At 38.0% G+C, this 15,547-nt stretch overlaps 1 protein-coding gene across 2 annotated transcripts in view; it reads left to right on the top strand.

The window, feature by feature from the left end:
- Positions 1 to 15,547, top strand: part of LOC133866809 (protein FORGETTER 1) — a 50,327-nt gene that overhangs the window by 22,744 nt on the left and 12,036 nt on the right. The window contains exons 9-27 of one of the 2 annotated variants that reach the window (XR_009899925.1): positions 1,818 to 1,878; positions 1,949 to 2,030; positions 3,489 to 3,617; positions 3,746 to 3,889; positions 3,997 to 4,096; positions 4,180 to 4,311; positions 4,797 to 4,861; positions 4,932 to 5,104; positions 5,220 to 5,313; positions 7,382 to 7,479; positions 7,569 to 7,704; positions 7,889 to 7,995; positions 10,910 to 11,005; positions 11,110 to 11,197; positions 11,318 to 11,438; positions 11,642 to 11,753; positions 11,882 to 11,962; positions 12,032 to 12,109; positions 12,237 to 12,298. Coding sequence is in view for 1 of the 2 variants with exons in the window: in XM_062303458.1 (XP_062159442.1) it covers positions 1,818 to 1,878; positions 1,949 to 2,030; positions 3,489 to 3,617; positions 3,746 to 3,889; positions 3,997 to 4,096; positions 4,180 to 4,311; positions 4,797 to 4,861; positions 4,932 to 5,104; positions 5,220 to 5,313; positions 7,382 to 7,479; positions 7,569 to 7,704; positions 7,889 to 7,995; positions 10,910 to 11,005; positions 11,110 to 11,197; positions 11,318 to 11,438; positions 11,642 to 11,753; positions 11,839 to 11,962; positions 12,032 to 12,109; positions 12,237 to 12,355 (2,059 nt within the window). In the remaining variant the exon portion in view is untranslated. Of the gene's footprint in view, positions 1 to 1,817; positions 1,879 to 1,948; positions 2,031 to 3,488; positions 3,618 to 3,745; positions 3,890 to 3,996; positions 4,097 to 4,179; positions 4,312 to 4,796; positions 4,862 to 4,931; positions 5,105 to 5,219; positions 5,314 to 7,381; positions 7,480 to 7,568; positions 7,705 to 7,888; positions 7,996 to 10,909; positions 11,006 to 11,109; positions 11,198 to 11,317; positions 11,439 to 11,641; positions 11,754 to 11,838; positions 11,963 to 12,031; positions 12,110 to 12,236; positions 12,356 to 15,547 lie in introns of those variants that run through there. The other variant, XM_062303458.1, reaches the window with a different exon arrangement.

Below are 15,547 nucleotides of genomic sequence, written 5' to 3'. Positions count from 1 at the left end.
TTTATTGCTTTTCTCGTCACAATGCCCATTGAGGTTTGCCAAGGAGAAAGGCTATCAATTTCAGGCGTCAACTTGAGCTCTCACAAATCAACCACTACTTGTGTGGCCTACTGATTGTTTCACCTGTTTACCTTATGAAGCATTTGATAGGTTATCACCATTATCGGAGCTACTTGTAAGGATACGTGCCACCTAAAGTGCTATGTGTAATTGACCTTCCCATTTGTCCTATCATTTCTCTTTATACTCTCACCCCACCCCCCCCCCCCCCCCCCCCCTTTCTCTCTCTCTGCTTTTATTTTCTTTTGTTTCCCTATGCACCTTCTTTCTTTTGGTTTCCAACCAAATTGAATTCTCAACTTGTTACAAGCTCCTAGGCATGCTTTGAGCTTGAAGCTTTGTGAGGCTCAGGTATAGAATTTTATGGTGTCAGCGAGGTACCTTCAACATGGCCAACTCTTGAAGCGTGAATAAGGATATAGCATATGGGTAGAATAAGATACTGATATGGTGATATGAGATATTTGGAATACAAGATGATCTGAAATATGTGTGCTGCATGTTTGTGGGTTAAATTATCAAATATGATGTAGTTTCTGCTTATGCTATTTAATCATGCAAGCTTCTTGAATTTCTACTTTGTCTCATCTCTTGTGCTAACTGCAGTGATGCTCTTTCCTTTTCTATGGTTTCATATTTTTAATTGCCAGAAAATTAATTGCTCAAGTGAAAATTGTGATTGCAGTGTAATTTTGAAATTCATGGCTTTATTTGAAAGAGTTGTTCATTGCATGTAGATAGATGTATGCATCCATGCACAACCATAAATGCACAAACCCACATGCATTAATTTATATAAATGTTTTTCAATGTTGGTAGGTAAATCTTATTTCATTCTTGGTAAATGTTTGCTATTCATACAATTTGCTTACTCTCTTTGCCCCATTAAAAATAACAAAGTGATAAAAAAAAAACCCGGCATGTGCCGACAATGAATTTGAAAGATAAGGTAGGACACAGGACAATATTATGACTTTCCTCTCTCCCACTCACTCTCTCCATGTATATGTCTGAATTTGGAGTTTGAAGAGTGTTAGGAATTGGGTAATTGATGATTTTTTGAAGGTTTAGTACATTTTGTTTGGTAATTTGTGGAATTTGGAGAGGAAGAACTGTGAAGATATATGGTATGCCACAAATTTATCCCCAAATTCGTGTTGGTGTGTGGGTGTTAGTTGAATTCAAATGTTTGAGCAAGAAATGATGTAGGTATTCGTACTTGATGATCAATTGATGAGTTAGCAAATTGGGGCAAAATTAAATGACTTCATTTTGAAGCAAGGGGTCTATTAATCAATCTAAAAAAGGCGGACCTGGGTTTGCAACTTTGCATTATATGTCCAATAGATTATACTCGGTCGGGAATGCTTACCCTTGCATAAGCATGCTAAAAGTTCTTCACAATGAATTTGCTTATACTATGAAGTGGCAACAATTTTCATCTTTCAACTTGCTTGAAGCAGCAGACTAGACGGCTCAAAAGACTAAGCAAATTGTGATTATTCAGCTGGTCAAACATCACTAGTGGCAGAATCACAATGAAATATCACAATTAAAAGATTCCGTGCATACCTCGGGACTGCATTGATTTTTCATTTGAGGGGCAAAAAAAAAAAAAAAAAAAAATACCATGGAATTTACTCATGTTATTTTTACACCACTTTGTTAATTTTCTTTTTAAATTACTTATCAAAAAATTTCCTTCCAAAATTATTAAAGTTTTAGCAGAGCAATTTCTAACAAAAAATTTCTTGCAGGCGCTCTTGAAAAAGGGGGTGTTGGAGCACTGGAACTTGTTGCCATGGACATGAAAGCAAGGTTAATATTTGTGTAAAATTCATTTAAGTACAATATTTTACTTTTCTAAATCATGTTCTCCACATGCCAGGGGAATGTATGTATGTCGTACACTTAGCTACAAAGGTGCGGAATTTGAAGTTGTTGAAGCACCATTAGAAGCTGAAATGATGGTATAAGGCACTTGCTTTGCTATATTGACACTGCATTAAAACCAAATCCTTTCTAGTTATTATAGTTGGTATGTATGTAATGCTAATTCAAGCAATGGTAATAATTTGACACGCACATGCTTCATAATCTCTGTTTTCTGCGTTTGCCTAATGAAAATTAAGTTGGTCATGCTCAATAAAATTGCTCAGATCGTTTTGTTGCTCCTGGGTGGGGTTATTTTGGTGATTGTCCATGACGTTGTTCTCCGTTCCCCGTTTCCCCCCGTCTCCCCGTCTCCCCGTCCCCGTCCCCGTCCCCCTTTCAAATAATTGTAGGGGAAACATCACTTAACCCCATTGAATTTCTATCACATTTGCAATTATCCCCATAAACTTCAAAACTCTCAATTTAGTGTATTTATCTTTCAGTTTTTTTTTTTTTTTTTTTTTCTAATTTCACCCCTCCGTTAGGATTTTCCCTTAAATCCCAATGGAGGGGTGTCAAAATTTTAAAAATACTCATATTTTTAGGAAAAAAAATTGCAAGGATTTAGGCATTAGTCAGGATTTATTGGAATTTGTAAAAATACTCGCTCTTGAATCTTTGAAATTTTGTGTGTGTGTGTGTGTATATATATATATATATATATTTAAAAAATGGATATTTTAAGAATTTTGTCATGATTTAACGGAAAATCTTAATGGAGAGGTGAAATTGAAAAAAATTGAAAGATGGGTACACTAAATTAAGAGTTTTTGTAGTTTAGGGAGATAATTGCAAAAGCGGCGTCAATTCATGGGGTTAAGTGAAGTTTCCACATAATTGTAATTTTTGAACATCGTTTATTGGTTTGACGATACCTGGAAGTCGCACTCTTTTTAAATAACAGCTGGAGGATTACAAAGTTGGCTAGCCAAAGGAATGAGGAGGATTCATGCAGATACAAGTTTAAATAACACATGCTCACACTGTTGTATGTTGTATGTATGCACGCACGTGCACACACACACAGACAACACATAGAGAGAGAGAGAGAGAGAGAGAGAGAGGGGGAGAGAGCTCACACTGTTGTATGTTGTATGTATGCACGCATGTGCACACACACACAGACAACACATAGAGAGAGAGAGAGAGAGAGAGAGAGAGAGAGAGATTATTAGTGTGTTGTCCTAGTTTAGCTTAAGGGATAAGAACTGCTGGCTCCTACATGGATATGCCTGTGTTATTTGAATGCTTTTTTGTGGCTTAGCTGCTGGCTTTGCTTATTTTTTAGTGAATCATGGTTATCTCAATGATCATTGATAACAACTACATTCAATATCTCATAGAAATGTTTTTTAAACCCCATAAAGCATCATCTCTCATTTATTTATGTTTTTCAAATTTACAATTAAATTTGTATTTATTTATTAATTTTTTAAGTCTTCAATTTTCTGAAGATCTCTTGCGGTATCTTATCCTAAATTATTTTTCCTCAGGAAATGTATAAAAAAGCTGCAGAGTTTTGGGCAGAGTTACGTGTGGAGTTGTTGTCTGCAAGTGCATTTCTATCAAATGACAAACCTAATAGCAGTCAGCTGTGGCGATTATATTGGGCAAGCCATCAGGTATATGAACCTCTGGATCATTGGTACTGGTCTAACATGGTTAACATTTTTGGCATTCATTTGACTTTTTTTAGTTTTATTTCTTCAACCATTTAGTTGCTATTTGTTTTCTCCATGTGCTGTTGTAGCGTTTCTTCAGACATATGTGTATGTCAGCTAAGGTGCCTGCTACTGTAAGACTAGCTAAGCAAGCATTGATGGGAGATAAGTGTGTGGTGATTGGCCTTCAGAGTACTGGAGAGGCTCGGACTGAGGAAGCTGTGACAAAATATGTGCGTTTCTATGATTTTGTATTGGTCTATGCATATACTATATTTTAAATGTTGTTTGGATGGTTTAATTCATTTTTGAATTCCTTTTAATTCCTCACCTTGAATAGGGTATTGAACTTGACGATTTTATTTCTGGGCCTCGAGAACTTTTGCTGAAGTTTGTGGAGGAAAATTATCCTCTGCCAGAAAAGCCTGAACCTCTGCCAGGCATGTAGTTGGTTATTTGTGGATTGTTTGTTCCTTTATCATACACCTTCTGTAATTGAGGTTCACTTCTGATTTTAATATAGGAGAGGAAAGTGTTAAGGAGCTTCAACGGAAAAGGCACTCAGCAACTCCTGGTGTCTCATTAAAAGGGAGGGTTAGGAAAGTTGCAAAATGGAAACCTGCAAGTGATGGTGAAAGTGATGAAGAATCTGAAAGTGAGTTTTCCAAACTGGACACTGAAGGATCTGGTGCATTTATCTTTTTCAACTACCTTCTTTTCTGTTGTATAAAGGCTTTGCAAAATCAGATTTTATTTACCTCTATTTTATATGAAAACTCAGTGCATCATTACCTTGCTTGTTATGAGTGCAACTTCCTCTATAGTCTTTGTAGCCTCATAGGGTGCATCACTTTTAGACTATTTACTAAGCGCAATTGTTGGTTTTATCAATATTATCATTCATAATATGTTTACATGACTTTTTGATCTTTTTTCCTTTTCTGGTTAAGTATTTTTCTTGTTTACTTCCTGTGTACTGAGAGCGCCCATTTGCATTTTAATGAAGTTCGTTTTCTTATAAAAAAAATGTTTTCCTTAGGTGTTTCTGCTTTAAGTGATGCATATCATCTGCTGAGACAAGTTCTGAGCTTGTTGAAGTACCTGCTTTCTTATCACTAAGTTTCTGTTTAATCAATGCAGCTGATTCTGCTCATACTGAATCTGATGACGAGTTTCAGATCTGTGAGATTTGCAACACTGAAGAGGTAATTTCGTTTGAATTGTGCTGCTGGTTTGTCTGCAATATGTGACTAATGATCATATTCTTCTTTGCAGGAAAGTAAGAAATTGCTCAGATGTTCCTGTTGTGGCCAACTTTTCCATCCTGCTTGTTTAGTCCCACCTGTCATAGACCTAGTAACCGGAGATTGGTCCTGTCATTCTTGCAAGGAAAAAACAGATGAATATCTTCAAGCAAGAGATGCCTATCTAGCTGATCTTTTGAAGAGGTTTTTTCTGTCTCTTTCATCTTTGGGGGATTTAGCGTGTCTGGGGTGTTGGTGATGGTATTTTTATAAGTTACTACTTGCTAAAAGCAATTGTACATGTTATAACCTTAAATAGGTATGAAGCGGCTCTGGAGCGTAAGACCAAAATTTTGGAGATAATTCGTTCTTTGGATCTTCCAAACAATCCTTTAGATGACATTATCGATCAGGTGAACAACGTGCCATGTTATAATTTTCATGACCTGTTTATAGTGTATGGTATGAAATATACCTCATGGCTTTTCAGAAGTTCCCAATATTTTGCTGGATGGTAGATCCAATAACTTTTTGCCTTTTAGTTGAACACATGGGGATGAATAGTTGTAGGCTTAACATAAGGACCTATTGGCTCATGACCTCTGCAGTCGATCTCAATGCTTGCGGTTTGGAAACCTGTGAAAACTGAAGATAGTTACATGCTTCTGTCTATCAGATGTAGTTAGTTATTTGACTTCCATCAGTAGCGCAAGAACTGTTATCAGCTGGAGTTACTGAATATGCAGAATAACCTGCTGTTTAGAAATCAAATAAGACTTTGCTAACAAGAGAATGGTGGCTCTTAAGTTGATGACCTATGAAGTGGGATTTGAATCGGCAAACCAAGTAATAATAAAAAAGTGAATGCAGCAACATTAGGGGCGAACATCTTCCAATTTTCTGCCCTTTAGCGTCATATTTGTCATGGGAGAGACTAATAGAATTAATAGTGGAAGTCCTTTACTGAGATGTGCTATAGCTTGTAGTTGGCTGATGGGATTTGGCTTTTCTAGGTGATGACGTTGTGTAACTAACCCATTTTTTTTCAATACCAACACTAGAATAGTTTAAGCTTATTATTTAATATCGTTTTGTTGGTTAGTTGGGGAGGATAGGCTGCGTGTGGTACAATTATGGTAGTATGGAGGTTGGCTCCATTGTGTTTAATGCGGTGTCTTTGGTGAGAGAGAAATGTTTGGAGCTTTGAAGATGTAGAGACTTCGGTGACAGTTGCAGAAGATTATGTTCAACACTTTCTATACTTGGATATCGGCACATCATAGTTTGCTTGTTTCTAGTTTTGTAGATTTTTTGAACTTTTGTTCTTTTTCTTCATATTAGGGGTTCGCTTGTATATTGCTTGTGTACTAGGGTTGTGCCCTTTCGTGCTTATTTAATAATATTGAAATTACTTATATATATAAAAAAAATTTATATAGATTATCACCTTCCCTTAGGTTCTTAAGAGCGCTAGCAGCAGCTTCTCTTAAACATTTTCTCAGTTTAGAGAACCAAACCACTTTTTGCTTTTCTATTTAAATGCTCGCACAATAGCTTCCCATATCTATTCCTTATACCATTTAAATATTCTTTAAATTAAATGTTAGGGGAAAGAGAGATGAAAGAGAAATCATTTAAATATTGTTTCAAATAAATGTTAAAGGAATGAGAGAGGAAATATAACTTTTTTTATATTAAAATAATGTAAAGAGAACCACTTTTGCTTCCCCAGATTTCTGGTACAGCTTTTGGTTCCTTTGATGTTTCCTTAGTTTAGGGAACAACAAAAGAATCTAATTCAATGAGTTTTTTAGGAGTTTCCCCTACATTTAGGGAAGAGAATGTGATTTAGGGAAGCTGTTGCTGCTAGTGCTCTAACTTCCCTACTACTTGTACATTATGGTGACACAGTTGCAGGTCCGCAACCCAATCATGACCATGAGCACCAGCTGGAAATCCTCACTGATGCCCTTGACTACCATTTGTAAGGAGTTTTTGTGTAGTGGTGGAAAGTAAAGCTATGCTTTCCTTCATGGGGCTGCTGACTAGGACAGAACTCAGAATACCGTGGCTCTGAGCAAATGAGAGCATGCATACTCAGTGAAAGCGTTTATGATCACTTTCTAGGATCTTTTATTTTTTTTTTTGTGGTTGACTGGATTCAGTTCAGAAAGACTAAGAAACCTTGAACTTTCTATATGGGTTTTTCCTGAATCTAATTCACTAATTGAGTGATGATGCTGTCACAACTCATATCCGAGTCTTTTTTATTTTTAACAGATACCAGTCCTTTAAAAGCTCAAAATTAGTTTTTCTGTTACTGCAATTTGTCGCTTCTCATTCTTATATGCACTGTTCAGCTTATCTGGTTTTTAGTCTGGTACATTGGGCATCTGGTTAGTTTAGAGTCAAAAGATGGCCACCTCCTAGTAGCATCTGATGTTATTGTCCTTGTTGACCATGCATGTAACTTTAATGCAGCTTGGAGGGCCTGATAAAGTGGCAGAAATAACAGGGAGGCGAGGCATGCTTGTAAGGGCCTCTAGTGGAAAAGGTGTTACTTATCAGGCACGGAACACGTGAGTTTGGGTATCTTTCATGATATCATGCTTGATTTCTTTTTTTCCTTTTTATGCTGGCTAAATTGCTATTTTGTATATTGCTTTAGAAAAGATGTTACCATGGAGATGGTCAACATGCATGAGAAACAGCTCTTTATGGATGGTAAGAAGTTTGTTGCGATCATCTCTGAAGCAGGGTCAGCTGGTGTTTCTTTGCAGGCAGATAGAAGAGCTGCAAATCAGGTATGTTTAGTTTTGTGAAACTTTTTTCATATGCAGGTCATGGTTCTTTTCATGGCATACTGTCTTCTTAGTGAGAACTGAATTTATTATCCCAGTAGGCTTTCAGATTTGTAATTTTATATACTGTTTTCTTTTCAAGCTGTTCGCTTTTCTCATTCTTTTCATTTGACATATATTGGGCCAGAAAAGAAGGGTTCATTTAACACTAGAACTTCCGTGGAGTGCTGACCGAGCAATTCAACAGTTTGGAAGAACTCATCGGTCAAATCAAGCTTCTGCACCTGAATACAGGTTGACAAGCATTATATTTTTAATTGGCTTTAATATATAGGTTTTGTAGTTGCATTGTCTTACTGTTGTTTGATAAATGGGTCAACTGGTAGCTACAATAGCTTGGTCCAGCAGAGAAGGGAGGGGGGTGGGCAGGGGATGGGATGGGGAAGCTACAAGTGCTTCAACTATTTTAGCTTTGTACGAAGTTAGTGTATTATGCTCCATTTGTTTCGACGTAAAATAATTTCCGTCGTAAAATATTTTTGACGAAATTATTTAAAAAAAAAAATAATTTTCTCGAAAATATTTTTCGGCATTTGGTTTGCACGAAAAAATTACGAAATATGAAAGAGAATACCTTTAATAAGGATGGGCTGTAAAACATCACTTTTACAGCATTCAATAAAAATTTAACGCGTCATTTAAAACACAATAAATACAGTAGAGCCTAATACATCGGATCATCTTTTCTTCTTATTTCCTTCTCACCGTAGTGAAGACGAACGAACATGCAAACCACCCCACCTCTCCCAGTCGAGCGCCGCCGCCGGGAACCACGGAGTCACCGCCGGAAAATGCTGAAGTCAACAGCCGTCCTCCCACTACCACAGTCCGGCCGCCTGTCAAATCTCGTCGACGGGGACGGGTGCTGTTCTGTGCTGCTCGTTGATTTGGCCGTGGTGTGCGATTGGTGGTTTTCGGTATTTTTCCAGTGGTCTGCTATGAACGGGTGATTTTGGTGAGTTCGGCAGTGATCAGATCTGGTCTGGTGCCTTGAAAATATTCTGGGATTTTTTTCTTGTACAGGTCTGGAGATTTTGGTGATTGTCGGCAATTTTCGAGTGGTGATTTTTCCGGTGGTCTGGTATGATCGAGTGATTTTGGTGAGTCCGTCAGTGATCAGATCTGGTCTGGTGCCTTGAAAAGATTCTGGGATTTTTTTCTTGTGCAGGTCTGGAGATTTTGGTGATTGTCGGCAATTTTCGGGTGGTGATTTTTCCGGTGGTATGGTATGATCGGGTGATTTTTCCGGTGGTGATTTTTTGTTTTCGGGGCTCTGGTGTTGGTTCAGTTATTCTTTCCGGTGATTTGGTGTTGCCAGCATTCTGGTTTAACCGGAGATGGTTAAGGGTGAGGTGGTTAGGGTTGGGGTCAGGTCGGCTTCGTGGTGGCACGGCTTCCACCGGCGCAGATCTGGTAGCTCCATGTTTCGGCGCAGATTTGTTGGTGGTTGTTGGCGGAATCCGGCGGCAGCGTGAGGCTGAGGAGGTGGTGGACCTAGTGGTTTTTTTAAGACCAGTTGAGCTCTTGAAAGGATAAACATTCGGTGCTTTCATGCCTAACGTATTTTACTCTTTTAGATGATGTTTCATCTTTTTGTTGGAAGTTGTAAAACATTACTTTTACAGCCCATCCTTATAGAAGGGGCTCTCAATGTGAAAATGCAATTCCGGCAACATCTTGTCGCCGTTGCTGGATTCCGGCGAGCATGTTTGGCCGGATCCGGCCGGACTTCTCCGGATCCGGTCGGATCCCGGCCATTTTGGCCAAATCTTGCCGGATCCATCTAGATCCGGCCAGATCAGTGGCCAGATCCATCCAAATCAGATCGGATCCCGGCCATTTTGGCCAGATCCGGCCGGCTTCTGGCCAGTTTTGGCCGGAATCCGGCGACGCTGGCCGGATGTCGCCGGATTCCGGCGCCGGCAATATTTTGGTGGCCAGATGTTGCCGGATTCCGGTGCCGCCTGGATTCCGACGATCGACCATTGCCGGATTCTGACAATCAGATATCAAACGTGTGTGCAAGGACGAAGAGTTTAATTTCGGAAAATGATTTAAAACCGTAAATCGTTTTTCAAAAATTAAAGAAGGTTTTACGGTCAAACTGAAAATGATTTTCGTTGACCATTATTTTCACCCTTATTAAACACTGTAAAATGCAAAAATCATTTTACATCGGAACAAACGGAACATTAGAACCAAAAGAGTATAGAGCATTGGGGGGCATATCCTAGGCTGTACAACAACGGCAACAGAGCCTTATGGGTGGAAGGACTAGCAGCAACGCTTTACACTGCTGGTACTACCACCAGCTATAGCAACTGCTCTAGAGAACATATACATCATAGCACCATAGCTATACAATCAAACTAGCAAAGTCTAGCAGTACATGGACATCAACCAAGTCAACCCTGATCAAAGATTTCAGTAGAGAAAATTCAGTCTCTCTGCAACGAAATGTTCTGTTGAGTCTTCTGCACTCATCTTCATAGGTTCAATCTGCTTCCGGGCACAAAGGCTCACTCATGCAGAACTATAGTAGCGTCTTTTCTCTTATGTTGGAAGGCTTGATCTTCAGTAAACCAATTATCTGTTCCTTTCCGTAGATGACATTGGAATGGACCTGTAGCTTGATTCTGGGGCTTCCATGGTTGTTACTATTTTTCTAGTACACCATCATGTATGATAGAGGTTGGAGTTACTGAAACAAGTGGGGGCGACTTAGAATGTAGGGGAGGCTAAGATTAAAAACTGAAGTCTGTGCATCGATGCAATGCATGGCTGCTGGTAGAATGTGGAAATAAGATCATACACCTAGTATAATATAGTTCGCAGAATGCTTTGTTGACTTTGAGTTGATTGTAAATTGAACATGGTACCTCAAATCATAATTTTTTTTTGATAAGTACCTCAAATCATAATTTTTCCCATGGAAATCAAGGAAATTTGATGCTTATGTTGGGAACTCTTTGGATTGCTCTCTAGTTTTTCCTATTCTATGAGCTACATGATTGCAGCCCCCTAATACTTAAGCCAAAAATGGTATAAGTTGAGGCATGGATGCTAAATTTGAAGTTGACATCTTTGATGCTTTATAAAGTCGTTGAATTTGTTTGACAAAATTAATTCCTAATCCTATGTTTTGCAGGCTACTCTTCACTACTCTTGGTGGAGAACGCCGATTTGCATCAATTGTTGCCAAGAGATTAGAATCTCTTGGTGCTTTAACACAGGGAGACCGCAGGCAAGTTGGACTTATTTTTGGTTATAAGAGCTGGGAGAAATGGATTTCAACCTTATTCTTGAATGAATCCTGTGTCTTAGTGTATGTGGTTGAATGCATTGCAGGGCAGGGCCGACTTTGAGTGCTTATAATTATGATAGTGCTTATGGAAAGAGGGCACTTATGGTGATGTATAAAGGGATCATGGAGCAGGTTCTTTTTTTATCTTAATTTATAAGATTTTCTGGACAATGATATATTCCCTTCTATTGGTGTGTAGTGGAAAACGTTACGCTGAATATTGTGGGAAATAACCAAGTTACATTTTTTCAGGATTCTCTGCCAGTTGTGCCTCCTGGATGTTCATCAGAAAAACCAGATACAATCCAGGATTTTATTGTGAAGGCAAAAGCTGCTCTTGTGTCTGTAGGAATAGTTAGGGACACAGTTATTGGTAATTCTTTGTACTAAAATTATCTTCTCACATTGAGTGGAATAGAAGTGTCACACTTTAATACTTTTTTTTTTTAAAAAAAAAAAAATTTAATTGTTGCTATGTAATTAGTTTTGGATTATACTACAGGCACAGTGCACAATCTTGTAACATCACTTTTTACTTGGTTTGTTTGTAATTTCTGAGTTTTATACTTGATGTAGCTAATGGAAAAGATTCTGGAAAGTTGTCTGGCCGTATTGTTGATTCGGACATGCATGACGTCGGACGTTTCCTCAATCGGATTTTAGGACTGCCGCCTGATATTCAGAATAGGTCTGTGGTTTGTTGATTAAAAAAGTGATATGTTCATTGCAGTTAGATTTGGGCTTGTTATCTGAACACGTCCATCAAAACACAGGCTGTTTGAGTTATTTATCAGCATCTTGGATCTCCTTATTCAGAATGCACGCATTGAAGGAAATCTTGACTCAGGCATTGTTGATATGAAAGCTAATGTCATTGAATTACAAGGAACTCCGAAGGTTAATACTTCTGCTGGATCTCTTGCTGGTTTTACCAATTTGATCGTACTAATTTCTTTTCTCTTGCAGACTGTTCATATGGATCAAATGTCTGGGGCATCAACAGTGCTGTTTACTTTCACTCTTGATCGTGGAATCACATGGGAGGTAATTTTTTCATTCCAAATTACTAGCTGAATGGTATATTCTGATCAGTAATTTTTTTTTTCCTGACAAGTAATGGTATATTTACTTTGGGATAAAACAAAAAATGTGTAATTCATTTGCCTGTCAGTCTGCAAGTACCATGCTTGACGAGAAGCGAAAGGATGGGCTTAGTTCACCACATGATGGATTCTATGAATCTAAAAGGGAGTGGTTGGGGAGACGCCACTTCACTTTAGCATTTGAAAGGTATCATACTTGGATCTTATATCCATGTTTTTCTTGTTGAATCCTGTTTATCTGTGCAATCACAATTTTATATATGTAAATCAAAGAAGAAAAGCTATAGCAAACTATTCATGTCCTGACTTCTTACTTTTTAATTGCATATGTATCTATTATTCTTGTATTTTTTGGGTTCAACTTGCTAACTTGTTGGCTTGTCTTCATAACTGTTATACTATTTCCTAAATCTTAAGTTGATCAGTAATAACATTAATTTCTTATCTTGAAAACAATCAAGGAATGTTGCATGTAGTTTTTTATGGGAATTCTGTGTGTATTGCTTGTATGTATAGCTTTCCTCTCTTTCTATAAAATTTTAAATACTTATAAGAGAAAAAAGCAAGGCATGTTCCACCACCATGATTATATACTGGATTATGATTCTAAAGTTATCCTAAGTTATTCTTATTTTATTTTAGAGTAGAGGTCCCAGATATTTGGCAGTGTTAGGGTGAAGAGGAACTGATCTTGAATAATATAATTCCTTAATTGAACATTTATTTATTTATTTCTTTTATGATAAGTAATCAAGATATCATTAAACGTGTAAGGTGCCCCCATGTACTTAGGAAGTATACAAGAGAAGCTACTTAACTAGTAGGGGCAAAAAGAACAAAAAAAAATGATGATAATTAATTTTTTTTTTGATAAGTAATGGACAATTTATTAAAATAGCGCAAGGCGCCTCTAAGTACGCATGTAGTATACATAGGAAGCTCCTAACTAGAATGAGCAAAAGAAAAACCCAAACAAAACAGCAAGAAAAACCCACAAAACCCAAAAAGCCCTCAAACCCGAACCCACACTAAGCCCTTAACACTAGACAGCGTGAGCTTTGCCTTTTCCCACTCCTAGAGGACGTGTGATGGAGCATTCTAAATTTAGAAGCTCCCTTCTACTTTTGGGCTTAGGGCGAACACCCTTCACCTTCCGAGGGTGGTCCTCTTCAGTGTCTTCGATTCCCTCACACGAATCCCCCACCAAAGCCCAATCCAAGAAAGTTGCAGGTCATCTTCGTCATGATAACTAATAACTAAAGGTGAAACATAAGTATCTGTCCAAAGTTTTATAGTGTTGAAAAATATAGACTTAATTTCCTGCAAAGTCCTTTCGGGGTCCTCAAAATTTCTGTCATTTCTTTCCCTCCATAGACACCATAGAAGGCACGAGGTCACCATCTTCCACACAATCGTACTCCGACTATTCACCAACAAGCGTACAAATCAACTACTTGTTTAGGCATAACCCAAGACAATCCAAATCAACGGAAGAAAACATTCCAAATTGCACAAGCAATCTTACAATGAAGAAGAAGATGGTCCACAGGCTCTCAATTCCTTATGACAATACAACACTTATCAACCACAATGACGCGTCGCTTCTAGAGATTGTCCATGGTAAGGATATTTCATAGGGCTGTCGAGCACAAAAAAGGCCACCCTCAACGAAATCTTAGTCCGCCAAACACTCTTCCAAGGGAAACGGAAACCATCATGACATTGTAGAAGGATTTAACACCAAAAAACTTTCTTTTGGAAGGGACCCACCACAAGTTGTCTTTCCCTTGTGGTGTCATTCTCGCTAAATACATGAAGAACAAGGTAAAGGTATCCACCTCCTAATCATGGGCCACTCTAGCAAAGCTCACGTTCACTGAATGACACCTTCAGAAAATTTCACATGAGTTGCAACAAAAGCATCATTTGCACAAGCAATGCCAAATAAGACTGGAAAGGCATCCTTAAAGGCCATATACCCGCACCAAAGATCATGCCAAAATCTAACCATGGAGCCATCTTTCACCTCAAATCTGGCGTGACTACAAAAATTATACCAACCCCTCCTAATATTCTTCCATAAACTAGTAGAAAAGAAAGGTAGAGAGAGGGAAGAGTAAATTCTTATGTAGTTGCTTTGTTTCATACGATTACATAGGTTTAAATAGAAGAATCCCATTGACTAATATGGAAAGAAATAAAGACAATATTATAATTAGAGTAACTCCAGGAGAATAAAATCATAGTATGTCAATAGTTTCCATCTTCAACACTCCCCCTCAAGTTGAGGCATAGATGTCTCGCATGCCCAGCTTGCATAAGGCTGAATGAAGAACACTACTAGACACTCCCTTTGTCAAAATACCTACAAGTTGTTCTCCTGTCTTCACATATGGTGTGCAGATGATACCGGCTCAGAGTTTTTCTTTAATAAAGTGTCGATCAATTTCAACATGCTTGGTTCGATCATGCTAGACTGGATTGTGAACAATACTAATTGCCACTTTATTGTCACAATACAATCTCATAGGATCCTTGGAGTCAAACTCAAGCTCTTTCAAGATTATTTTCAACCATAATGTTTCACACACTTCATGAGCCAAGGCTCTGAATTTTACTTCTGCATTGGATCTGGTAACCACTGATTGTTTCTTGCTATGCCATGTAACCAAATTACCTCCCACAGATGTACAATACCATGACGTGGACCATCTATCTATAATTGAGCCAACCCAATATGCATTTGTATAGTCTTTTATTTTCTAACGATCATGTCTAGAAAACAATAGTCCTTTACCTGGTGAGGATTTTAAGTAGCAAAGAATTCGGTAAATTGCTTCCATATGAGGCTCTCGTGGAGAATGCATAAATTGACTTTCCATACTAACAGCGTATGCAACGTGTAACGACCCAGGGAAAAGCGCTAGCCATATCTGCGCTATCATCCCAAAAGAACTAATCAATTTGGAGCTTTTTTAGAATTCTTTATAAAACCCAGTTTCACTTAGTAACTATGTAATGTGAGACTTAGCACTCATGATTATCTTTATAAACTATTTACTCTATGTGGGCTTACTTATCTCTTCCCAATATGTGACCGGAGTGTTACACAATGTATGGATGAGTGTGAGATAGATAAATCAACCGGCGAACCAATCACTAATATCTTCCTTTGTCTACCAGAGGACTCTCACTAACTTCTCGCAGTTTAACATTTACTTTTACAGGATTATTAGTGGCTTTGCATTCGAGCAATCTTGTTTCTTTAAGGAGATCAAGAATATATTTCCTTTTAGAGATAAATATCCCAAGAAAGTACTTTAGACTGCCCAAGTCTTTTATTTCAAACTCGTTGGCAAGAGAGTGCTTTAAATTCTGT

This window comes from Alnus glutinosa, chromosome 4, assembly GCF_958979055.1.
Source record: "Alnus glutinosa chromosome 4, dhAlnGlut1.1, whole genome shotgun sequence".
Lineage (NCBI taxonomy): Eukaryota > Viridiplantae > Streptophyta > Magnoliopsida > Fagales > Betulaceae > Alnus > Alnus glutinosa.
The sequence above is the reverse complement of the archived record's forward strand: the minus strand, read 5'-3'. Positions and strand labels throughout refer to the sequence as shown.